The following is a 12,917-nucleotide window of genomic DNA, read 5'->3' as shown; positions in this document are numbered from 1 at the left end:
TTTTTGTTATGATTATTATTATTTTAATTATTATTATTACTGTTGTTGTTATGATTATTATTATTTTAATTATTTATATTTTGTCAATTTAATAACTAATAGATTTAAGATTGTGGCAATAAATATATATTACTTATTATTTATTTATATTATTATTAATATTATTTTAATTATGATTATTATTTTTGTTGTTGTTGTTAAGGTTATTATTATTATTTTAATTATTAATATCATGTCAATTCAATAACTAATAGATTTCAAATTGTGGCAATAAATATATATTACTTATTATTTATATTATTATTATTATTAATAATAACATTAATAACTATTATTAATATTACTATTAATATTATTTTTGTTATGATTAGTATTATTTTAATAATTATTATTATATTATTAATATTAATAATAATTATTAATATTATTTTTGTTATAATTATTATTATTATTATTATTATTATTATTATTATTATTATTATTACTATTGTTGTTATGATTATTATTATTTTAGGTATTTATATTTTGTCAATTTAATAACTAATAGATTTAAGATTGTGGCAATAAATATATATTACTTATTATTTATTTATATTATTATTAATATTATTTTTGTTATGATTATTATTATTATTATTATTTTTGTAATATATATTACTTATTATTTATATTATGATTATTATTATTAATGGTATTATTATTATTATTATATTTAATCTTAATGTAGGGTTAAATTAGTAAAGTTAAAATTAGGGTGTGGGGTCAAATTAGTAAATTTAGAATTAGGGTTTGGGCTTAGAGTTGCTATCAGGTTGACATGTGGCTAGGGTTGCCATCATGACAACCTTGCATTTGTATATATTAAGATATTATTATTAATATTATTTTAATTATGATTATTATTTTTGTTGTTGTTGTTAAGGTTATTATTATTATTTTAATTATTAATATCATGTCAATTCAATAACTAATAGATTTCAAATTGTGGCAATAAATATATATTACTTATTATTTATATTATTATTATTATTAATAATAACATTAATAACTATTATTAATATTACTATTAATATTATTTTTGTTATGATTAGTATTATTTTAATAATTATTATTATATTATTAATATTAATAATAATTATTAATATTATTTTTGTTATAATTATTATTATTATTATTATTATTATTATTATTATTATTATTACTATTGTTGTTATGATTATTATTATTTTAGGTATTTATATTTTGTCAATTTAATAACTAATAGATTTAAGATTGTGGCAATAAATATATATTACTTATTATTTATTTATATTATTATTAATATTATTTTTGTTATGATTATTATTATTATTATTATTATTTTTGTAATATATATTACTTATTATTTATATTATGATTATTATTATTAATGGTATTATTATTATTATTATATTTAATCTTAATGTAGGGTTAAATTAGTAAAGTTAAAATTAGGGTGTGGGGTCAAATTAGTAAATTTAGAATTAGGGTTTGGGCTTAGAGTTGCTATCAGGTTGACATGTGGCTAGGGTTGCCATCATGACAACCTTGCATTTGTATATATTAAGATATATATCTATATATATATATATATATATATATATATATATATATATATATATATATATATATATATATATATATATATATATATATATATATATATATATATATATATGTTTCAAATTATGAAATTTTCAAGTTTATCTCTTTTATTTAATTAAATAGTCATAATTTTTTTTTAAAAAAATTATTCACATTTTTTATATATTTTAATCACTTTTTAAATCATAAATTTTAGTAGTTAATATTAAAATTTTAGATAAATATGAAAACATAATGGAGAGATAAAAAATTATAATGAATAAAATAAATTTAGATTGATTTTTTCTAAAATTATTAGAATTAGAAGTATTAAATATTAGAATTATATATCAGCAAAGTATATTCAGTAAAAAGTATCGTGTCATTTTTATTTGAAATGTTAAATAAATACTCAATAACATATTCTTCAAGTTCAACGATATAGGTGTTTAGTATCAATGATGGTTTATAGTAAGTAACTACAATCATTTTAAATCTTGAGAGGAGAAAATAATGATTTTTTTTAAAGCAGAAAGTGATGATTTTAAAAATGGATGATTTTGAGAGAGGAAAGAGTTATTTAGAATAAATTATAATGAATGCATTAAACTGTAATAAATTGTATAATTATAGTTTTAAGTGGTGTGTACTCAAAATCAGATAAGGCAAGGAGAGAGACAATCATGTTAACTTGACCGTGTAGTTAGGGGTGTTCATGGGTGCGGGTAGACCCACGAACCCGCTAACCTAAACCGAACCAACCCATAAATTACCCGAACCCATTCATTTACGGGTATACTCAACCCAATCCACAATAACCCATATAGTTTTGGTTCGAGTATCGGGTTTGAGTTTTGCAACCCGTGAACCCGTTGACCCAACCCATTGATGTCACATTAGTAATTTTTTATTTTTTGTTATTATTTTAAATAAAAATATAAAACTGAGGGGGTTCAAACACTAAAAATGGTGTATATCATGCATATATTTATAAAACTGAGGGGGTGCACTTGAACACCCTGGATCATACGTGGATCCGCCCCTGCTCACATTGTTCAAGAAATATCACATTTTCCCTCCAAACAACCCTTAATTATTGGATGACCAACAAATACTTCTGCCTTATGAGTCTTTAATAGTATTTATTTACAAATAGTCTCATGCGTCATTTTTTTATAATTATTTAATAATTAAGGAATTTATTTCAAATTTATTTGTATTTAAATAATTTTATATCATATAAATTGCATGATGTAAAATGTATTTTTTAATTTTAATAACATATATATGTACTTATCTCACGGGTCACTAACAAGACAATATTTATTTTAGTTTAATCAATTATTATTTTAATTTAAGAGACAAAATCTTTATTTTTAAATATTAATTTTTTTTACATCTCACAATTATATTTTTTCTTATATTTTTCCTTCTTTGTGTATGATTATTTAATATACTTAAATTTATATGATTACTGTTCATTTAAAAAAGTAAATCATTTCAAATTTTGCATTTATATCTAAAATTATACATTTGTATATCTAAGTGTTATGACATTAAGACTCATTCATGTGCTATCACATTAACAAATATTTTGTTGTTATTTTTTTCTTTCGTGATTATTATTTAAGGATTTTAAAATTACTACATATATTTTTTTAATTATTTACACAATATCATAATTCAATTACCCGTGCGGGAGCACATATCTCTTACTAGTTCACTTAATATTATTATAATTTCATTATAGTGTAATTAAGTTATTTCAGTTGAGAGATGTTAATTCGTCATCTATCATATAAGAAAATTCAATGTTATTGAAATACCATATATGTCATGTTGTTCATACAAGCTGCCACATGGATGGCTTATGCAACTTCCATTTATATTTTTGTTTGGATCGGCTACTTCCACATAATTGCTTCATGCTTTTGGTTTCAAATCAAAAAATATTTATTACTAATATTTTTCTACTCTTTTTTTTACCAAATATTTTTCTACTCTACCTACTACTCATTTACTAAAACCATACATATATTGATACTTCTTACCTTTCTAATTTGTAAACTACCTCATCTCTCCCATTTTTTCTGACTACTTTTTTTTCTCTCTTCTCTCTCATTTCTATTTGTTTCTTTCTTCTTCAAGTTCAATTATATTTTCACCCATTCATATATCATCTTTATATCTTCATTAAGATGAAAATTAAAGATTGTATACTACAAAAATAAGAAGATATTAAAATAAGAGTTATTAAGGTGACATTAAATATTTCATACCAAAATAAGTGAGAATAAGAAGTTATGAAAAATATTTTCAAAAGAGAAATTCTTTTAGGGGATTTTTTTAAAACAATTTTTTAGCTAAGGTTTTAAATGTCCATTTTTTTGTTGTTGAAAGAATTGACTTTATTAATTTCAAAAAGGCAATGAGATACAAGCGATCAAGAAAGATCCAACTAACAAACAACCAAGCCTACAAGAGAAACCTAAAAACTAGAAAGTCACAAGGCTAGTGTTATACCCCAAAATTTGCCCGCATCTTTTTCAAAAAGAAGGCAACAGACTTCTGTCTAAAAATTGGGAGTTTCATGTAATCTTGGATTTTATTTCATAAATATCCTGATTTTATGAATCCTCGGTTTTTAGAATTTTTCTTATACGGTATTTTGGCTCGCTGTAGAATTTATTCTTACACAAACGCCAGTTACTGTTTATCATTTCACACACGCTGTTTATTTGAGATTTATTTGCAGATAAATAGTACTGACGCAGTTGGTACAGAATTAAATCTTTTGCAGGCGCAGAATCCGGGATTCAGACTGTACTGGTAACAAGTAAATTATTATTAATTCTTGTTTCCCACTAATTTTTGTACTATATTCTATTATTTTCAAAAATCTTTTCCTATCTTTTCAAATCTCTTACTTTCAAAATCAAATCCTAACTTTATTCTATACATCTGTTTTTTCAAACCCTACCATACACTTTCTTTCAAATCCTACTACCACTCAAAATTTCCTTTTTGTACGGAATCACTTCATTCCCCAACGTCTCTATCCTTCTTTTCATTCTATAAATACCTCTCATTTTTTCCATAAAATCTCACATCAACTTCTAACTCATCTCTCAAATTTCTACTTCATATTCATTCTCTCTTCTTCCCCGGCAAAAATGGCGAAGCGGATGGAAACGCGTTTTCTTATGGTAATGACCGTCGTGGTGGTAATCATGTCCTTCTTCTGTCTGCATAGTCCTGAAAAATGTGGACCTGGGATGTTTACACTCCCAATCATCTATATGTTATTATTTGTAGCATGGGTTATTAATCGTCATTCTTAAAGTTTGTCGTATCTTTCCCTTTCAAATAATGTATCGTTTATTTGTCGTACTGTTCATTATATTATGTACTGTCAGTATTAAATGTCGTACTATTTGTCGTACTGTTGTTTAATTATTAAGATAATATTTTGTGTGCTTTCTGCCAGTTAAATATTTATTTTTCCGTGCATTAAATGTTTTTCAGGGTTATTATCGGTAATTTTGTTCACATACAGTATATGTTATTTATTTATTATGTCTGTGTTTTTCTAACAACTCATGTAAATAAATTTTCACCATTAACACAACAAAAAAAACAAAAAGAAAAAAAAATTAACTTTGACTGTTGAATTTTCACTATAACTGCTACGTTAATACCTGAACAGTCAGTTGACAGTCAAACCCGCTGACAGTGCAATTCTCCGTGTTTTGTACCATCAATCAAATCAATCTTTTGCATTTCAAAATTCCAAGATTTTTGTTCTAGAAGTCTTCTGAATATCACATGATTAGCAGAGACTCAGTACTGCACAAAAATCAGGTACGCTTAACTGTCTCTTACACAAACAGTCCCTAACTAGGGTTTCTTGTTTTTTTTCAGGAGAACAAGTTTTTGAGACCTCAAATGGATTTCATGGACCTCCATATATCTCAAAGTACCACCATACAAATTTTCAAACTTCAATTCACTCAGACGCACAGTCAGCAGCTCAAACAGTCAACAGACGACCCGTTTGACCAAAAAGTCAACAGACAGTCAAAAATGAAATTTTTTGTCAACATCCATATTTTGTCAAAAGATTCATCATTTGATCATTGGTTGATCATAATTCATCAAGGAAAGATCAAAAATCAACAAAACCCTAAGTTTCAAAATTAGGGTTTTCTCCTAAAAAGTCAACTGAACTTTGACTGGTCATAACTCTCTCATCCTTCATCCAAAAAATTCAAACCAAATCTCATTTTGAAGGAAATTCAATTATCTTTCAAATGCAATTGGTCCCATGGTCATTAGATTCACCATTTGAAAAATATGAACCAAGACATTACAGGTCATTTTCAAAGTCAACAAAAAGTGGTTTTTTGTCAAAGGCCATAACATCAAGATAACTTCTCCAAATGAAAAAAAGTTTCCAAAGTGGCTTGTAGAGGACATCTTGAGGTTTCCAAAAAGTACAAGAACTCCTTCATATGATAAAAATTGAGGGATTTATGCCTTGTTGAAGTTGGCCATTTTTTGGGAAAATGCATGAAATCAACATTGATCAAAAATGTTTTTTTCCAAAAGGGGCCAAGTTTTATTATCCAAACATGTTCCCCATAATGTGAAGGGCCTCCCACGACCAAGCCAAGGCCCATAGCATTTTTGTTTCCTTTTTGGTTTAATTTTATCACATTTAAAGTTAAATTGAAAAAGAAATGATGCAAGATTCTTATCCAAAGCTTTGTCCCTTGCATGAGTCATCAAGATAGCTTATTTTCTGCAACAAAAGGAAGTACAAAGTTGGCTTGGAGCAAGAGAAGTGAAGAAGAGCAAGCTTTGGTCAAAATTTCAAAGATTTTTAATATTTAAAAATAAAAAATTCAACAAAAGCAGTCAATGCTTCTTGGCTTAGATTTTAAACACATCTTAGCTTATAAATGAAGTAGTATGCTTCATCAATGTAACACACACGAAATATAGCAAGAAGATAGCATAAACTCACTTCATATTTCAAAAAAATAATCAAAGAAACTTTAAATTTCGTGTTTAAATCTGTAGCTAGTTTCAAAACAAACTAAGTCCATAAATCATCTCCTGGGACTTGTTTGAGTAAGTTTAGATCAATAGCCAAGTTCATAAGGGCCTGAAACTCGAGCTCTCTCACTCTCCGATTTGGTAAACTTTCATTGAATTCAAACTCTCCATTTATGCGTTGTTATCATGTCTAACGATTATGGTTGAGTTTATAATGATCATTAGACCAGGTTTGAACCCTAGCATGAGATTTCTAACGTCCAAAACATAGGTTGCCATTGTCAACCGTGTGTTCATGTTCTTCTTCGAATCTCTTGAACCAGGCACTTTCAGTCCAAACTAACCTCACCAATGGATTCCCAGACCTCGATTTAGGGGGGTAGGGTCTTCCTTTGGTATTTATCTAACGTATTTTTTGCAGTTGGAAGATGCCCTAGCCGGAGAAGATGACCGAAATCACTGTTCCGGCGGTCAACAGATCCAGGCGTGGTTGACTGATTCACGTGGCTCTTTCCAATCGTTTCATTGGCCAGTCAACAAGTCCAGGGCTGGCGTGGCGGAGGGAAGAGATATGATTGGTTCGTTTGAATAAAGCTGGGTCCCACTTCACTTAAGTTCAGAAAAAACATGGGTTGGGCCTGCACGCGTTTGCTTTTCACACACCCCTCTTGAGCCCAGCTTCCACAAAAACAACTGATTTCAGTTCAATATCCAAACTGCTTAATACACATCCCTGCATATTTAACTAATAATTTTAATTTTTTGCATTTAATTTAAAATCAACCAATTAAAAAAAACATAAAAAATATTTTCTTTTTACCATTAATTTGATAAAATGCTTAATTAATTTTTTCCATAAAAAATATTTTATTTTTCTTAATAATTAAAATATTTTGCTTAATTAATAAGTATATATTTATATATTTGCTTTTTAATTATTTCAACCAATCAAAAAATCATAAAAAAAAATTGTTCTTTATATTAAATTTAGTTTATATATTATAGACTAATTTTGCACATATTTAGTATAATTTTCTCTTTAATTTTTAATTATTTGTATAATTATTTGCATAATTATATATTATTTAACTTAATGGTTTTCAAATCAATTTCAAAAATTCCAAAAAAATTTAGTTTTATTTTAAAATTAATTGACAATTAATATGAACATATTTTAAACTTAATTTTTAGGTTTAAATTTTATTTCCCCCCTTTTTCTCATTTTAATTAAATTAATCATGCATTAATTATAATTAAAATCAATCATCAAAAAATCCAAAAATATTTCTTTTTATATTCTTGCAATTTAAATTCCTAGATCAAGTGTATAGGTTGTCAAATTCATGTAAATAGCGTAGTTTACATTTCCCGCACAATCGATGTAATAGCGTAGATTTACTTTCCGCATTTTACATTCCGCATTTTAATTCCAGTACATATAAAACTGCGTGTATGTCAAGATTAAAAACTGAAGCGCTAGGTCACTAACTTCAAAGATAAAATATCTGAAAACAAAACACAACCACACTTGCACCTCTTAGGATAATCCCTCTTTTATTCTTTTCAAAAATCAAAAATCAAATTCTACTGTTTCAAATGCAAAATCGAACTTTCGTTTACATCCGGTAAAAGGAGAATTTTTTAAAGGAAATAGGAAAAGACCTTATAACTTAGGGTAGACCTCCTAATTGCTTGCTCAAATCAAAACAAACAAATGTCTCATATATCATTGTTTTTCAAAATAAAACTTTCAAAAAAGACAATACTTGGTATATATCCAAACAAGGATCATTACGAAGTTAACGTTCTTTTTTTCAAAACATCTTTCGAAATAAAACACTTTGTATACATCCGCACAAAGATCATTACAAAGTCAATTTACAAAATGAATTTTAAGACCACATACAAGCATTTCAAGGCAAGAGAAAAGTGATTTAAAACAAGTGAGCTAAGCAATCTAAGAGCCCATGGATAACCATGGATACAAAGGGTGCTAACACCTTCCTTTTGTATAACCTACCCCCTTACCCAGAATTTCTTAAAGGTCTTTTTGTGTTTCTTTTATAAACCTTTCCTTAATTGGATAAAATAAAAGTCGGTGGCGACTCTTTAATTTTCAAAATCACAAAAGCAAAAGAGAAGAGTGTCAGTTCGTGTTCCTCATAATTTAAATTAGAATATTAAAATAATGTTTGTTTTAAAATATAAATTTATAAGTATAGAATTGTGATATAAACTAAAGCTCTTAACATGGAGAACGAAAAAAAAGGATTTTTTTCTTGTTATGGAAGAAAACATTTTCAAAAAAGAAAATATATTGTATGTAATGAATAGAATAAATACACAATTAAATGAATAAATATAATTTTTTAATTTTAAAAAATGAATAGCCAAGATTTTGGATATTTAGAATCGGCTTATAAATCTACAAGCTAAATAAAAATTCAAATAAAACCCTAAAAAATCTAACATCAAGAAAATTAGAGGTTTATTTTTAAATTTAATTAATTTTTTAGCAATATTAAACAACCAAAAAATAAAAAATAAACATCATATTAAACTAAGAGTTAAGACCCATTTTAATCTCTCACTAATTTAAGAGTTAAGAGTTAAGACCCATTAGTTCAATGTACATTCATGACAAATAATTCTTATGATTTCTAGTAATATTAAATAATTATGTATTTAAAACAAAAAAGTTAAAATTTGTACCAATGAGGTCTCAAACCCAGGTCCGCTCAAGCTAAATTATAATCACTTTACAACTAGACAAATCAATTTCTATTGTTAATATTCTTAATAATGAATACTTAAGTTAATAATTCAGAACAAACATTTACTTATTTCAGATAAAAAATAAATATTTACTAATCTTATATAATACAAAAAATTAAAAAATAAAATAAATAAAATATAAATCCTAAATATAATTAATCAAATAAAATAAATAAAATAATAATTAATTGAATTACTATTAAACTAATTGACCACTAATTAGTTTGAATTAACTAAATAATTAAAGAATTAATTTATTATTTAATTTCAATCGATTAAATATTTTAACAATTAATTTAATTACTATTAAATTAATTAATTATTATTTAATTTTAATTAGCTTGAAATAAGTAAATATTTATTTGTGTGTTATTTAATTTTAATTACATATAATTTAAATTATTTCTAATTGATTAAATATAATGAGGATTTACATTTTATAAATTTATTTTTAAATTGGTGTATTATTTAAAATTAGTAAATATTTATTTATGTATTATTTGAAATAAGTAAATGTTTATTCTAAATTATTAAGTTAAGTAGATATTATTATGAATATTAATAATAAAAATTTTTTTTTCTAGTTGTAAAGTGATTATCATTTATCGAACTTAGGTTCGAGATCCATTGATATAAATTTTGTAATTTTTGTTTTTAATTTAGAATTATTTAATATAATTAATCAAATAAAATAAATAAAATAATAATTAATTGAATTATTATTAAACTAATTGACCACAAATTAGTTTGAATCAACTAAATAATTAAAATATTAATTTATTATTTAATTTCAATCGATTAAATATTTTAACAATTAATTTAATTACAATTAAATTAATTAATTATTATTTAATTTTAATTAGCTTGAAATAAGTAAATATTTATTTGTGTGTTATTTAATTTTAATTACATATAATTTAATTTATTTCTAATTGATTAAATATAATGAGGATTTACATTTTATAAATTTATTTTTAAATTGGTGTATTATTTAAAATTAGTAAATATTTATTTATGTATTATTTGAAATAAGTAAATGTTTATTCTAAATTATTAAGTTAAGTAGATATTATTATGAATATTAATAATAAAAATTGATTTTTCTAGTTGTAAAATGATTATCATTTATCGAACTTAGGTTCGAGATCCATTGATATAAATTTTGTAATTTTTGTTTTTAATTTAGAATTATTAAATATTATTAAAAATCTTTAGAATAATTTGTCATGAATGCATATTGGCCTAGTGGTAACAATTTAAGATATTGTTTAAAAGTCTTGGGCTCGATTCCTTAAGAAACAATTTTGGCTTTTTGGATATTATTAAATTAGAATTATTTAAAATGAAATTAAAATTAAAACTAATTTAGTATTTAAAAAATGAAAGAAAAAAATACACCGTGGCAGTACAGTCACAGTTTAAAAAAATATTAATTAAAAATTAATTTAATATTTAAAAAATGAAAATAGATCTTAACACTAAAATAAATGATTAAGAATTATTCTATGTGATATTAAATAATTAATATTTAAAAAATTATTATTATTAATTAATTTTGAAATGTTAACTTTTGAGACTTAAAGAAAATGAGAGTATCCCATAGACCAGACTTTATAACCTATCAAAGGATCCTAACTAATTAATAAATAATATACGTGATCATAATATATTTAGACTCATTAATAAAAAAGACAATGTATATCAAATCATAAACAAACACATTTAAACCTTTGTCGTGTAAATAATTTTTTTAAAAAACTTGTAAAAGAAACACATTAAACCTTCTTTTTTTTCTTTTTTTGCATCGTATTGCAGCCTTATTTATATGTTGTTTTACCACACTTATATACCAAATTATTAAAGATGGAAACTTCAACGGTTTATTTGTTTGGCATCATGTCTCTCTTGTTTTTTTCTCATGCCATAGGCGATCTTGAGTCTGAATACAATACCAAAAAAAAAAGTTAACCGTGTTCCACCGTCCGGACCCAATCCTATAATTTCTGATCCACCAAAGCCACCACCTCATAAATTAAATACCAAACAAAAAATGGATCGTGTTCCACCATCAGGACCCAATCCTATAATCTCTGATCCACCAAAGCCACCGCCTCATAAATTAAATATCAAACAAAAAGTTGATCGTGTTCCACCATCAGGACCCAATCCTATAATTTCTGATCCACCAAAGCCGCCACCTCATAAATTAAATACCAAACACAAAGTTGATCGTGTTCCACCATCAGGACCTAACCCTGTAATCTCTGATCCACCAAAGTCACCACCTCATAAATTAAATATCAAACAAAAAGTTGACTGTGTTCCACCATCAGGACCTAATCCTATAATTTCTGATCCACCAAAGCCACCGCCTCATAAATTAAAAAAATTATATTTTGTAATGTTACCAAAAGGTGTTGTTCCGCCGTCTGGACCTAACCCTAGAACAAATGATCATCTATCACCACCACCTCATAGAGCTTAGAAACAACAAAATTCATTATAAATATAATGAAAAATAAAATTTTAAATGCTTGTAATTTATTGTTTATTTAATGATAGTAATAAATATTATTATAATGACTACTTTGTTTATTTGGTTTAGTTTAATGTTAAGAAATGTGATCAATATAATGATGTTATTTCTTCTTCAAGAAGAATTAGGTATCGTGCATATACTTTTCTTTTGAATAAAACAGGGTAAAAGCCCATGAAAGAGATAAGCTTTTGCCTACAACATTGTCATATGGGGATTTTAAAAAAAATTATTAATTTAGATTTATCTTAATGGGGATTTTTAAAAAAATTATTAATTTAGATTCATCTTAATGTGTTATTAACAAACTTGTTAAATTCGAGTACGTCACTTAATTTTGTTAAGGTGAAATCAACTCAATGAAATATACCAATTCACTTAATATTATTATAATTTCATTATAGTGTAATTAAGTTATTTTAGTTGAGAGATGTTAATTCGTCATCTATCATATAAGAAAATTCAGAATGCAAGCATCATACATCAATTACGCTGCAGGGTTAGTAGCTTATATAGACCTCTTTAGTTGAAGCCGCCAATAGAAAAACTTAATTGCTAACATTGTTATTTAGTAACCATTATTTACTTAGTTGTTATCTTAATTGTTACATTAGTTTTCTCCTAATTATAACAATGTTGTATGTTGTAGACAAAGATTTGATGCAATAGGTTTTGTGTGAACCGAAATTATCGTAAGCTTCTTGAATGCATTACACTGATGTTGCATGGTTTTTGTTGATTTACAAATGCTGAACCGACATTGTTCATTAAATTGATCAAGACAAGAAGGATTAGACATAATGGTTTTAAACATTGTTGTGATGATAGTTTCTTTTATATGTTTCACAATGTGATGAAGTAGTAGGGAGTTGAAATCCACACCATATTAGTTCTGTTGAATAGTTATTATATCAGTTTTGGTATGTTGTTTTTTGGGAGCTGAAAT

The 12,917-nt window shown here is 25.2% G+C and overlaps 1 protein-coding gene across 1 annotated transcript; it reads left to right on the top strand.

Moving 5' to 3' along the window:
* Nucleotides 1-11,485: 11,485 nt before the first annotated feature.
* On the top strand, nt 11,486-11,920 carry LOC131649658 (protein TRACHEARY ELEMENT DIFFERENTIATION-RELATED 7A-like). The gene has a single exon (XM_058919410.1). The coding sequence runs from the start codon at nt 11,486-11,488 to the stop codon at nt 11,918-11,920; it is 435 nt and encodes a 144-aa protein (XP_058775393.1).
* Nucleotides 11,921-12,917: the final 997 nt, after the last annotated feature.

This window comes from Vicia villosa, linkage group LG2 (genome assembly GCF_029867415.1).
Source record: "Vicia villosa cultivar HV-30 ecotype Madison, WI linkage group LG2, Vvil1.0, whole genome shotgun sequence".
Lineage (NCBI taxonomy): Eukaryota > Viridiplantae > Streptophyta > Magnoliopsida > Fabales > Fabaceae > Vicia > Vicia villosa.
Note: the sequence above shows the minus strand (reverse complement) of the source record. Positions and strands in the feature narration are given on the sequence as shown.